The sequence below is a fragment of the Myxocyprinus asiaticus genome, chromosome 23 (assembly GCF_019703515.2).
Source record: "Myxocyprinus asiaticus isolate MX2 ecotype Aquarium Trade chromosome 23, UBuf_Myxa_2, whole genome shotgun sequence".
NCBI lineage: Eukaryota > Metazoa > Chordata > Actinopteri > Cypriniformes > Catostomidae > Myxocyprinus > Myxocyprinus asiaticus.
In genome coordinates, this window is record NC_059366.1 from 32,759,897 (window position 1) to 32,774,099 (window position 14,203).

The window sequence follows — 14,203 nt, forward strand, 5'->3', positions numbered from 1 at the left end:
TTAATCCAATTATGTATGTTTGTAAATGAAGAATCAGCAGTAAAACTTGTTCCAAACTTGTATGACTTTCTTTCCTCCATGAAACACAAAAGGAGATGCCAGACAGAATGACAGCATCAGCCACCACTCACTTTTCATTGTATGAAAAATAAAAAGATTTATTAAGCGTTAATGGTGACAGAGGCCATCATTCTGTCTGGCATCTCCTTCTGTGTTCCAGGGATGACAGTACATCAAACAGTTTGGAACAACATGAGTATATCTAATATATATCCAAAACTGCATTTCAATATCGATATAGATTTAAACTGGTCAAATGTTCCAGGAATCTATGCACCAGATTACAGGGAACAGACAGAGTTGAAGCGGTCACACAACAGTTGGAATTCCAGACAGGGTTTTCCCCAGAGACCAACTGGTAGAGACGGACATTCCCTTTTGAGGTTAATCTGGTCCGATAATGCTCTAGACCACTGCCTCCATAAGCACTTCTAAATTACAGCCTTACTATTACATAGTCTGAAGGAAAAAAGAAAACAAGACGCAAAAGATCACAAATGTACCATGTCTAAAACAGCTTCATTGAATATAGAGAAGATATGCAATTTAAAGGAATAGTTCACCCAAAAATTATTTTATCATTTACTCACCCTCATGCCATCCTAGATGTGTATGACTGTCTTTCTTCTGCTGAACACAAATGAAGATTTTTAGAAGAATATTTCATCTCTGTAGGTCCATTCAATGCAAGTGAATGGTGACCAGAAATTTGAAGGTTAAAAAAGCACAAAAAGGCAGCATAAAAGCAATTCATACAACTCTGGTAAAATCCATGTCTTCAAAGCGACATGATAGGTGTGGGTGAGAAACAGATCAATATTTAAGACTTTTACTATAAATCTCCACCTTTGACCAGCCCCAACCTGTAGGTGGTGATATACACAAATAATGCAAATTGCCAAAAAACAAAAGAATGTGGAAGTGAAAGTGGAGATTTATAGTAAAAAAAAAAAAAGGACTTAAATATTGATCAGTATCTCACCTACACCTATTATATAGCATCTGAAAACATGGATTAAACCACTGGAGTCATATGGGTTACTTTTATGCTGCCTTTATGTGCTTTTTAGAGCTTTAAGGTTCTGGTCACCATTCACTTGCATTGAATGGACCAACAGAGCGGAGATATTCTTCTAAAAATCTTTGTGTTCTGCAGAAGAAAGTCATACACATCTGAGATGGCATAATGGTGAGTAACTGATGAGAGAATTAAAATTTTTGGGTGAACTATTCCTTTAAGGATTAGATTATCTATTAATGTTACTGAAATTACATAACTGCCAAAGGGCCATTAAGTCTATTTTATGGTTATAATGAAGAATAAATAAATATGATCATAGAAGTTTTATAGTTTAAAACAGCCTCATAAGAATTTCAGAATATATTCCTATAAATTAAAAACTCCAAAGAGTGAAACCTATAAACAGAAGAGATGACAACTTTTAAGAAAACTCAAGCTGCTGATCGGATAGAAGAAATAAGACATGTAAATATGAAAAGTTTATTCTTGCTGAAAAGAAAAACACTGTTGGGTGTCACTTTCCTGAGCTATATTTTAAACCTCAAAAAGATTTATCAAGTTTGAATAACACCTGCGCAAAATATATACATAAATGTATAAATATACCCTAAATGTAAATAATCAAATGCACCCAACTGTTATGAAAGATAAAAGATAATTACTAAGGCCATTCTCTCTAAAAAAAAATTCTTCAAACAGGGCCTCAAAGGAGATGGCATCTTAAAAATCTGTTTGGACCGCATTGAGTTTGCAGTCCTCTATAATAATTAACTGATTAATGACAAGCAATTTTAAAATTTACAGGTCATTTTACATAGAATTTTTCCTTCCATCCTCTCATACATCTATTATTTGTGCAAACATTTTTTTTCCCAAAAATTTTTATACACAATGTTTCCTCTTTCTACCGTAGAGAGGTTTGAATATTGCAAATAAGTTTTAGCTCTTTCCAAGGTCTGAACAGTAAAAAACAAGACTGATGTACAAATTAATACTATAACTGCACACTCGCACTGTATGGGAGTGTGTGCAGCAGTCTAAATCAGAGATAAAATGTCACTCCTTGATTAACTGCTATTGTACTGTACCGACCACACCATACAGCCAACCATTCATAGGAGGATTTTGAAGGAGTAGCTGTGAGGTTTTTGCAGAGGTGGAAAAGGTTTAATAAATCTGTTTGTGTAGTGGAAGCCAGTCAGCATGAAACGGTCTCTGAAAACGCTAGAAGAACATTAAACACCTCTCTTTGTCTAAAAATGACAAGCTGAATGTTTGTAGGACATTTGCAAATGTTGAGAGAAGGTCACAAGTGTATTCTACCCCAGTATGCAAACTGAATTTGATTCTGTCCAATTTTTAGGCCTCAGTTTAGTCACAATTCATGAGCAAGGTCAGCCCTTAAATGCAGAGATAGCAATCAGCTTTTTGAGTAAATAATTAAACCCATGACTCTTGTAGATGGCTTAGTTGTCTGTTCCATCCATGGGGTCTTTTAGTGTTCTGATAAGCTAAAGTGCTTTGAGTGGCAGTACAGCTGGCCAATCACTGCTTGAGCAGATCTTTCAGCACGGCCCCACCGCTGACTTCAGCAGACACAGTTACAGGTGTGAAGGTGGGCAGGGCGTCTGAGATGGGCTTCATAAGAAGGTGGCCCCCTGCACCTTGAGAGCCGCCAGAACCTGCAGGATTGAGGAGGGGTACAGCTGTAGAACGGGGTGCCAGGAAGGGGTTTGAATCTCCAGCACGCCTCCCTGACCCTGAAACACCTGAAAGAACGTGTGCAGCATTAGAAATGGTCACAGTTACACAGGATGCAACAAGGTTCCAGAGATAAGCATTGTCTGTCCAAGCTGAATGCAAAACTGCAGTGAGATGAGACACAATCACAGCCAATCAGAACAGTTCTCTCTGTTTGTGAGCATCCTTTTTATGATTTTCCATGTGGAACATGAGAGATTTTTCATATAATATCCAGTGTTCTCAGCTTCCACAATCATGCCGCATCCAAGTTTGATGTATAAAAGGAGCCCGGTTTTGGTATAATGCAAGTTATTCTTGAAACACAAGCAGAACACATTTGTGTGTAAATGCATTCTTACGTAATTGTCCAAAATAACTGAATAGGAAAATTTACGCAACAAATTTTTACTAATGATTTACACACAAATTTATTCTGCTCCTGTTTCATACACCCATCAGCCACAACATTAAAACCACCTGCCTAATATTGTGTAAGTCCCCCTTGTGCCGCCAAAACGGCACCAACCCGCATCTCAGAATAGCATACTGAGATGATATTCTTCTCACCACATTTGTACAGAGTGGTTATCTGAGTTACCGTAGACTTTGTCAGTTCGAACCAGTCTGGCCATTCTCTGTTGACCGCTCTCATCAACAAGGCATTTCCATCCACAGAACTGCCCCTTACTGAATGTTTTTTTGTTTTGTTTTTGGCACCATTCAGAGTTAACTGTAGAAACTGTTGTGCGTGAAAATCCCAGGAGATCGGCAGTTACAGAAATACTCAAACCAGCCCATCTGGCACCAACAATCATGCAACGGTCCAAATCACTGAGATCCCCATTCTGATGGTTGATGTGAAGATTAATTGAAGCTCCTGGTTTGAGTATTTCTGTAACTGCTGATCTCCAGGGATTTTCACGCACAACAGTTTCTACAATTTATGTAATCTAAGAACGCTATTCTGAGATGCGGGTTGGCGCTGTTATGGCGGCACGAGGGGGACCTACACAATATTTGGCAGATTGTTTAAATGTTGTGGCTGATCGGTGTAAATAAGGCCCAGTGAGTTGTCTATGTGGGCACTGCTACCCATCACAATATAAAAAAATATAAACTGACAAAACGTAGTGGCGCTCAGTGCTAACGTGGCTGGTTTGGACAGACTCAGTGTTATACCTCTGAACTCAGAGAAAACGTTTTATGTGATGTCATTAGAGGTCTGTAACCCGACCTGAGCCTGATGGGACCCCACAAACAGTCGGGTTTCGGGCTCGTTTGGGTCAGTTTTTCCAAGTATGACTTCGGGATTTTGTCTGATTTGTAATTAATGGAAAAAATAAAAAGGCCCACCTATCTTGTTTCACGCACATGCACTCACTCACAGACATACGTGAACGGACGTGTTTTTGCCAGTCTGCACTGTTTTTACATTTTTTCGGGAGACAAGGGAGAGTTTAGCTTTAAAGTGTGATGGTACTGGTTGGGTCAGGTTGGGTTACACAGTCTCAGGCACGGGCTACATTTTAAGGCCTGTGCAGACCTCTAGATGTCATACCTGATGCAGGTTTGCTAGGAGTACTCCGGCCAGGTGGGGGTGCACTTAGAGGCTTGATGTCATAAACAGGCAATTTAGGGGCAGGAAGTGCAGGACTTGACTCCACTTCTAGAAACTTCACAAACATCTCAGAGAAGGACTGTAAAATACACAAGCGTAAGACGAAAGTGCACACTTCTAATGTGTGTCCGGCTATCTGCATAAATGTGTGTGTGTGTGTGTGTGTGTGTAACTACTCACTGAATTGAGGTTCTGTGCATGTGTGGGCCTTTGTGGGGTGTTGGGGACACTTTGAATAGCTCTGCCACCAAGCCAACTTGAGACCCAACCGGTCATCCCACTCCTTCCCTCTTCCTGTAACAACTGCAGAGGGGAAGGGGGGAGACATGAGCATGACTGCTGTGTGCTTTTTTTTATTTCCCTTTTTGATTTGTAACTAATAGCACCCAATAAACCTGCAAAAAATAAATAAATAAATAAATATGATAATCCTAGAGCAAATAGTTTTCCTAAAAATGTATGTCCTCACATGGGACAGCAGGCCTAATTGTGAAATTTACAATAATAGCAAATAAATTTTTTAATCACATTTTTTATGTTTCCAGGAGTATTATTTGGCTTGATTTGACTTCTACAGTATGTTACAATGTTTGTTTTCTACTTTGGCAACAAAATCTCAATGTTCTCTCTTTGCGCTGTCAAACAAACATGTGATAGTCTGTGCTGAAGCATTTTACTTACCAGAAATTAGCATAATTAATGGCCAGCATCATCCAATCACTGCCAACCATGATTAAAATAAAATTAAGCATTATAAATTCTGAATCGAAGCACTGATTACCACTGTCCCATGTTTGCCAACCATGTTGAGTGATCCAAACATCACCTGCAGCCTGAAACTGGGAAAGCTATAGGATGCTCCCTTGCTCCCTATTTAGTTAATGACTTAACCTCCAGGGTGCTGTCTCTCTGCATTGGTCTCAGAACAGTTCGAAATGCATCTTATTTTCATCCTAACTCCATATAAAGCTTCTGAAAGCAATTTTTTTTTCTCAATGTGAACATGCACAGTAAATACTGGATTTCTAAGTTAAAAAAAATAGTGCTATTGTCCACTATAGCAGTCATTGTTTTTAATAGCGTGCCATTTCGCATTGAATAGCTCAAATGTAAAAAATTGCATATCGGATGAAACTTAAGACTAATCTTTAGATTCAAACAGGTTTCAATGTAAAAACTTAATTAGGTTTCTTACCAGATTTGTTAGCGTTTCTCCCAAAGACAGATACTGCTGAGATTGGCATCGTGTTGTTTTGTCACATGACTTACGTTAAAAGTTTAACCCTTTATTGACAGCCCAGTGTTATGAACTGAAATCAGTTTAAATCGGCTTAACTTATGCAAAGCGTACAGCGAAGACAAAACACACAGTCCATGCATGAGGACACTGGATCGCACGAGGTTAAAATAAAACCACAGAATCTGACCCCAGAGTATTCGTCTTGATTTAACAAACTCAAATTTAACATTAAAAATAGAAAAAAAAGAGCAAGATTATTTTTAGTCTTCAGGGTTGTAAACACAGAGGTCTTGAGTAGAAAATTGAATGTGTAGCATTAAGAAAACTATGTGAGAAAGATGCAGGGAGGAGTGGGGAAAAGAAAGACAAAAAAAATTGGTTTGAAATGGAAAATGGATTGTGCGACCCAGAAACACACATATATTTACTTTCCTTCTCTCTCTCTGGGCTGTTGGGTAACTGCTCACCACTGACTGAATAGTTGGAGTCTCTCCTGCCAGACTCCATCCGACTTCTACAGGACTGTGGGTAAGTAAATGCTTTTGGTGCAGGGTTGGCAAGGAGCTGTCATATAATTCAGTCTTTGTCTGTCTCTCCCTCTCTTTCTCTGCATGTCTAACATATATGATTTCTGCCTGTCCATCTCTCTGCCTCTGTTGCTTATTTTATCTGCCCCCTTTTCCCCCTGTTCTACTGAATCTATCTTGCAGAGTAGAAAAACACATTTTCATTGCAGGGTATTTATATATGAACAAAAATCTTTGCAGCAAGGTCATATTTTACGTAAACTTCTAGACAATTACAGCTCAATTTGTGACAGATAGAGGAACCTCATACCGTTCTGATTGTGACATCACACCTAAAAGGATTATCATGGCCTTCCCTAAAACCAATGAAGCCACATTCAGCTTTTTCATCACAGCTGATCAGTCACTCCTATTGAGAAATTCACCCTTCATCCTCCTGTTTCTTAAAACCCCCCAAGGACCCACAATTCAGCCCCAGGATCAAAAGGATAAGCCCAGTTATTCAAACAGAAAGCAATTCATTAGCACTCAGCCAAATGAACAGGGAAACTGACGTGTCATTTGGCCATCCTGCCAAGAGCAGAGTTCTCCATACCCAGATTACCAGCAAGGATCGAACACAATTTGAAGTCATCCCTCCAAGGACTCTCAACTGGGAGCTTCATCAAAAGAACCAGCATGGGTAGCTGGTGAATTGTGCCAAATCAAACACATGAGCTAAGATGAGTGGAAAAACCTTTTTTAACATCTGATAAAACTCACACTCACATCAAACAAGAGATAATTTGAAAAGAATGTAATTAAAGTCCACTGAAAGGGTCTTGCGGAAAAAAAGTGAACACAGAGGTCGAGTATTAAAGCCACACTTGTTTATCTGTCACAATTCAGGGGTGAGACAAGGACTGGAGAAGAGCCAGATTTAAGAAGAGTTGAAAGTAGGGAGGAATTATACAAAAGGGGTCAGATAGAAAGGAGGAGGAAATGATGAACAGCAAAGGAGGGTGCTGCTCCTCGTTGACAAATTGGACATAAAAATGTTTGATGATGTAAGCATGCAGCCACGTGTGTGTGTTGAGGGAGGATTTTTGTGTTTAAAGGAATAGTTGTTGTTTTTGTCATTATTTACCCTAATGTCGTTACAAACCCATATGATTTTCTTTGTTCCTTGTAACACAAAAGGTTACATTTTTTAAGAATATCCTGGGCACTCTTTTTCATATTATAAAAGCTAGTGGTTGTCAAGCTCCAAAATGACAAAAAACCATTTAAGTACAATCAAAGCATTCCATGTGACTCGTTTGCTATATGCCAAGTCTTCTGAAGCAACTTGACAAAATTGTGCAAGGAATAGACTAAAATTTAAGTCATTATTCACTGATAATCTTCCCTTCCAAAGAGCTGATAACTCCAGCGACTAGATCATTGATTAAATAAGCTGATTTGTAAACAAATTCAGAAAAGTTTTGTGAACTGGATCAATTAACCCAAAAGAGTGATTCATTCACAAACTGGACATTGCTATCAGTGGATAACAACTTAAATTTCTGTCTGTTCCTTTCACAATTGCTATCGCATGGCTTCAGGAAACTTGTTTATGTTTTGTTTTCCATTTTGGAGCTTGAGAGCCCCAGTCCCCATTCACCAGGATAAGGCCAGGATAATCTTAAAAAATGTACCTCAAAGTCATATGGGTTTGCAATGATATTAGGGTGAAATTAGTTTTTGGGTGAACTATCCCTTTAAAGTGGCTATGCAGGTTTACAAAGAATGAATGTAGATAAAGAGAAATTAACAGTGAGAGAGCTCTGACCTACCTGGCCCACCTCATCTCTGTCCAATCCAAGCACATTACCCATAAGTCTCAGCACCTCAGAGCGCTTGTTTCGGGGGGTATGAAAATAACCCAGGTAAAGATTCTTCATCAGAACTCTGTATCAGGAGTTAATGACGTTAATTGACGATATTTCACAGGGACACCATTTAAAAAATATTTTCATTTAAATAAACATGAAATAGGTTTCCAAAGCAGACCGTGTTTTGGACTCACTTATCCACTTTGCCTTCTGTGGTGTTTAGAAGGTTCATCAGTTTCAGCTGAGCCTCTTCCAACATCTCCTGCCTCACATCCACTTTAAAATGCAAAAGTGTGATTATTAGTAGTTTCCAAGATGGCTCTCTCTCAGGTACTTCATTCATCATTGCTGTTATAGTCGGGGTCATGACCAAAATATACAGCCGAATAAGAATGTAGTACTCTCAAGCTCAGCTCCATTTTTTTAAACCTACTTTGCAGAATTCTGCCAATTTTCACTCCAAATCAGTGTGGAAAAACAGAAAAAAAAAGTCCAGATTACGTATGGGCCTGGTCAAGACTTAAGGGCCAATTCATAAAACAAACAAATAAAGAAATGATCGCTTAGCTAATATCTGGCTTCAGAAATCGCTGTGTCTACGTTGTGTGTGTGTGTGTAATGCAGACAGGGCTTTCAAGAGAAAGCGGTATGACTTTGTTATGTGTTAATGCAAACAGCAGAGAAGTGTTGTTTGTATAGAACTAGCAAGTATGTGTGTGTGCACCTTAACATAAGCAGTAATGACAGTGGTATGGGGTTAAGTGGGTTTGGGAATGTCTCATGTAATAATAAGAGAGAAGTTTGTGATTTCCTCTAAATTCCTTTATATCAAACACCCCTTTGCTGCTTCACACCGTTTGGCGGTTTTGCTCCTGAGATCCTTTTTCTCTGAGACCTTACCTCTAGCGACCACACTACATTAGCTGTGCGATAGGAGCGAGTGAGTTCCTGTCTGTGCTAAACACCTCGGAATGTCTGTCGGCTGCACTTGTGCTTTGCTAAGCAAAAATGTGCCCATTCTCTATCATTCTGTCTACGTTCTCTTCAGTCGTTTCTTTGACAGATGCTATAAAAATCCCAGCCTCATCCCTCACCCTCTCCGTCTCAGACAGACAGCCCCATATTGTTGATTTGGGGCCTGACAGAATACGGAGGGAGAAGAAAAGGATGACTAAGATAGAGAGAGAGTTGGATAATGAGAGACAGGTTGGATGAAAAAAAAGAGAATCTTTGTCAACTGGCATGCCTTAAAATCATCTCTCCAACAAAGGTGAGGTTAAGGAATGCAAAATATCCATACTATCTACAGACCTGGCTGCTTTATTTCCCTCACAAACACACACTGATATAGAGCATGTATGTTCCTTAATCCTTGCATAGTTATCGATCACATTTAGAACACTATATAAATCATAATGCACAGTCTCAAAGAGTCTGATATAATGTAGTGGATTACATTTTTCTATTCCTATTGACATTCAAAAGACTCTTTAGAAAAATGTTTTACAGTGCCACAAATGTTTTTAAGTGCAGATAATAATTTTTTCAGTGCAGATAAGTTTTTTTAGGTTTCAGGTAATGAAGGTACTGGTAGGTACATGCCATTAGTTTTTTTCCCCTCACAACAGCATCATCTCACAACGCATCAAATGTCCACGGCCCAAAAAGACATAGGCAATCATTTTAAAGGGCATTCTCTTACTTGGTCACTTTGGGTTCTTATTCTAAGACTGGGTTAAAAAAAAAATACATTTGACTAATCTTCATTGGAATTATAAGATATTAATTAATAAAATGGCAAAATCAATCTTTGAAACTATGCCTTTTATCTATGGATGGATAAAACAAATAGGTTCTGGGGGGCCTGGGTAGCTCAGTGGTAAAGATGCTGACTACCACCCCTGGTGTTCGCTAGTTCGAATCCCAGGGCGTGCTGAGTGACTCCAGCCAGGTCTCATAAGCAACCAAATTGGCCCGGTTGCTAGGGAGGGTAGAGTCACATGGGGTAACCTCCTCTATAATGCTATAATGTGGTTCGTTCTCTGTAGGGCGCGTGGTGAGTTGAGCGTCGTTGCCGCGGTGGGTGGCGCGAAGCCTCCACACGCACTATGTCTCCGTGGCAACGCGCTCAACAAGCCATGTGATAAGATGTGTGGGTTGACGATCTCAGATGTGGAGGCAACTGGGATTCGTCCTCCGCCACCCGGACTGAGGCGAATCACTACGCGACCATGAGGACTTAAAAGCACATTGGGAATTGGGCATTCCAAACTGGGAGAAAAAGGGGAAAAATCAAATAAATAAATAAATAGGTTCTGAATCGAATGTGAATCAGAATCAAATCGAAGCATTGCCAATACCCAGCCCTACTTTTTTTTCAGTGGTTGATTTGTCCTTGATGTTATAATTCCCTACGAAAATCATGACCTCTTCTTGGTGGTAGATCTCTTTTTTCGGTGAAATGTTTCATTTGAATTGAGTTCTGTAGGGCACTGGTTTCCAAAAGCAATATCCTCTTTTGATCCTAGTTAAACAATGAAGGGAAAGGCTGAGATGTTTACTAGAAAAGTACTCATGCCTTGATTTCAACACTGTAGGGTTTTCAGGAAATGTTCCTGGTCTAGTTTAACTCTTGAAATTGCAGTGTTTCCCAACCCTGTTGCTGGAGGCCCCCCCAACACTACACTTATTGGATATCTCCCTAATCAAACACTCCTGATTCAACTCATCAGCTCGTTAGTGGAGACTCCAAGACCTGAATTGGGTGTGTCAGAAAAGGGATATATACAAAATGTGCAATGGTGGGGGGCCTCCAGGAACAGGGTTGGGAACCACTGCTGTGTTTATGGCAGGCGGTGGCATTTTGACTCACCTTGTTTCTTCAGATCTTCTATCTGTTCCTCTTTGAGATCCAGCTGGTCTGTGAGTCTGGAGGCCGATTCTAAAGCTGTGTTTGCTTCATCCAGGTTTATCTAAAATTGCACACACAGTGATTCAGAATAAACACACATCCTTGTGTCAAGTACAGCACAATGCAAGGAGGACAAAGTGTGTATGTGTTGTACTAACCTGCAGAGCCGCTGTCTTGTCTTCGAGATTCTCTGCTCTCTTTCTCCATTCTGCCTTCTCTCTTTTAAGCTTTTCCAGCTCTGCTGAGTACATGGCTTTTTCCTCTGTAAGGAGAGAGACAGATGTTAAACTTCCAGTTTAAGAAAGTAGACTTATTTTGGATTCCTCACATAATGCAAAAATACTCAGATCTAATTGCATCAACCCATACAGGAAAGAATATATTCCTCATAAATTATTTTAATGAGAAATACATTAACATTTACAAATTTAAAGATTAAAGCATGTAACTTCTGCACACCAGTACGCCATTGGTTCATACAAACAGATCCCACCCCAAACTCACTACATTGGTACAAATTCTTTACACTCAAACAGAGCAATGTTTTGATTGTGGCACAGAGCTACAGTCTTTACACTTTTTAAAAAAAGATAAACCTACGAATGGTTTACTTAAAGTTGTCTCTGCACATTAAGCTGGGATAGAAAACATCAGAAAAAAAAAAATACTTCACCTTTAAATAAAATACTCACTATAATAAAGTCTATACTCACAAAACAATACAATAAAAGTAACATATCAACATGTTTATTAAAATGCAATTTCCTCAAGAATGTTCATTCAAAACACTCTTGAATCTTGAGTGTGTGGTAGCGAGTTTGCGCTCTTGCCTTGTTGAAACTGCTCTAGCACCATCTGCAGGTTAGAGAGTGAGACTGCATACTGGTTGATTTGATCCTGAGAGGCACGTAGCTGAATAAGAGCTTCATCTCTCTGCCTGACTGCACCATTTAGCTGCTCCTGAAGAGACTCCACCTGCAGACTTGCCTGCTGACTACATACACACACAAACACAAACATTGGTGAAGCTTAATCAATATACTGACAACATTGTTAAAACATAATTTGGTATGGAGCTGAGTTTGGTTCTTTGGTTGTTGTGCAAGTGTGAAAAGACACCAGTGGGGGCAGGGCATAGAATCGAACTCTGGTTTGGACCAAGCAGTGAACCAAGTCTGAAAACAGCCTTAAACAGACTGTCCCTCTTACTCTCACCTCGCGCTCTCCACTGCGTTGGAGGACGATGCCAGCCTCTCTTCTAGGAGTGCCACTCTGCATCTCAGCTCGCCCTCTCTGTTCTCGGCCGCCAAAGCCTCACGTGTGTACGAATCCTCAATCTCTAACAGGTGATTACGCAAACGTTCCAGCTCCTGCTTTAGCCGTTGTTCCTTATCACGTGTGTGATGCAGCTATGCACAAAAAGAACATAGGAGTATGTTTGTGTGCATGTAATTCACTTCTACAAGCAAGATTATTTATTGTGTTCTATGCAATACAGGATACAGAGAATTGGAAGATGGGAAAACATTCAGTCCAATACTACACTTCCTTAAAGGCAGTAAAGTACTTGAAAGAGTAATCTTGGCCTCTGCTACCTCACTCTGCAGAGCGGACGTCTCCATCTGCTTTTGTTTGAGGGCCATCATCACTTGGTCCCTCTCCTGCTGAAACAACACAGCCTTCTCCTGCATGGATTTTACTTCATTCAACAATTGGTTTAGCTCACCAGATTTACCCTACAGCACAGACAGAGGTGGAACAGATCACATATGTAAAATCAGAGCACTCCTCAACACATTTTACACCTTAAAAGGATAGTTCAGCAAAAAATTATAATTCTCTCATCATTTAGTCACCCTCATGCCATCCCAGATATGTATTACTTTCTTTCTTCTGCTGAACACAAACAAAGATTTTTAGAATATCTCTGCTCTGTAGGTCCATACAGTGGAAGTGAATGGTGGCCAAAACTTTGAATCTCCAAATCTCACAAAGTCAGCATAAAAGGAATCCATAGACTCCAGTGGCTAAATCCATGTCTTCAGAAGCTATATGATAGTTGTGGGTAAGAAACAGATCAATATTTAAGTCTCTTTTTACCATATGTATACACCTTTGACCAGCCCCAACCACTAGGTGGTGATATGCATGAAGAATGTGAAAAGAAAGAAAATGTGGATGTGAAAGTGAAGATTTATAGTAAAAAAATAAATAAAATAAAAATATTATATATATATATATATATATATATATATATATATATATATATATATATATATATATATATATACCTAAATATTGATCTGTTCGCTTCATAACGCTTCTGAAGACATGGATTTAACCACTGGAGTCTTATGGATTATTTTTTTTGTTGGCTTTAAGTGCTTTTTGGAGCTTCAAAGTTCTGGCTACCATTCACTTGCATTGAATGGACCAACAGAGCGGAGATATTCTTCTAAAAATCTTAGCTTGTGTTCTGCAGAAGAAAGAAAGTCATACACATCTGGGATGGCATGAGGGTAAGTAAATGATGATAGAATTTTCATTTTTGAGTGAACTCTCTTTTAGTGCTTACATGTTACACAGGTGCATTGGTGCTACTGCAGCTTAATTAAGGGGAAAGGGGGCATATTTTAGTTTTAAATGCACCAAAATGTGTACTTTTCATAAGAGTATACAATAAGTCAATATATAACAATTTTTGCAACTTGTCAAAAACTTCAAATAATAATTAAAAAAAAAAAAAAAAAAAAAATTCAAATATAACCATTCAAAAAAGTAAAGGGATGACAGACACAGCAAAAGCTGTTAGAACCTGTAGGTGATGAAAGATTAACTCTTTGATGTACAATGTTTAGCCTATAAAATTACACACTCAAAACACACACAAAATACAAACCTGCTCTTTATCTTTTAGCATCTTCTCAATTGCAGAGGCCTTCTCGTTCACAGCACTGAACTGAAACTCCTGTTCCCGAAGCAACAATGACACCTGCATGTTGGTTTCCTGCAAGGCGCGGAATTCAGTCTCTTTCTCGCGAGCTTTTGCAGCTATCGCTTCATTCTCCTCCTTTAGCTTATTCACGTCAAGTTCCAGGATCAGCGCGCGCTCCTTCAGGTTCGTGACAGCCTGCTTCAAGACCTCGTTATCATTCTCACGGTTTCGTAAACTTTCACTCACCTAGAGTGTACACAACAAATACTTTATTAAACAAAGGATACATATAAAG

The 14,203-nt window shown here is 39.2% G+C and overlaps 1 protein-coding gene across 4 annotated transcripts in view; it reads right to left on the reverse strand.

The window, feature by feature from the left end:
* Positions 1 to 1,547: 1,547 nt before the first annotated feature.
* Positions 1,548 to 14,203, reverse strand: part of LOC127413974 (thyroid receptor-interacting protein 11-like) — a 31,978-nt gene continuing 19,322 nt past the window's right edge. Inside the window, exons 12-22 of one of the 4 annotated variants that reach the window (XM_051651576.1) lie at positions 13,873 to 14,154; positions 12,569 to 12,709; positions 12,189 to 12,382; positions 11,804 to 11,967; positions 11,132 to 11,235; positions 10,935 to 11,034; positions 8,257 to 8,338; positions 8,024 to 8,138; positions 4,623 to 4,745; positions 4,383 to 4,521; positions 1,548 to 2,850 (exon numbers count right to left, since the gene is read on the reverse strand). In XM_051651576.1, coding sequence (XP_051507536.1) covers positions 2,627 to 2,850; positions 4,383 to 4,521; positions 4,623 to 4,745; positions 8,024 to 8,138; positions 8,257 to 8,338; positions 10,935 to 11,034; positions 11,132 to 11,235; positions 11,804 to 11,967; positions 12,189 to 12,382; positions 12,569 to 12,709; positions 13,873 to 14,154 — 1,668 coding nt within the window. In that variant the 3' untranslated portion in view covers positions 1,548 to 2,626. The other 3 variants (XM_051651577.1, XR_007892719.1, XR_007892718.1) reach the window with 3 other exon arrangements.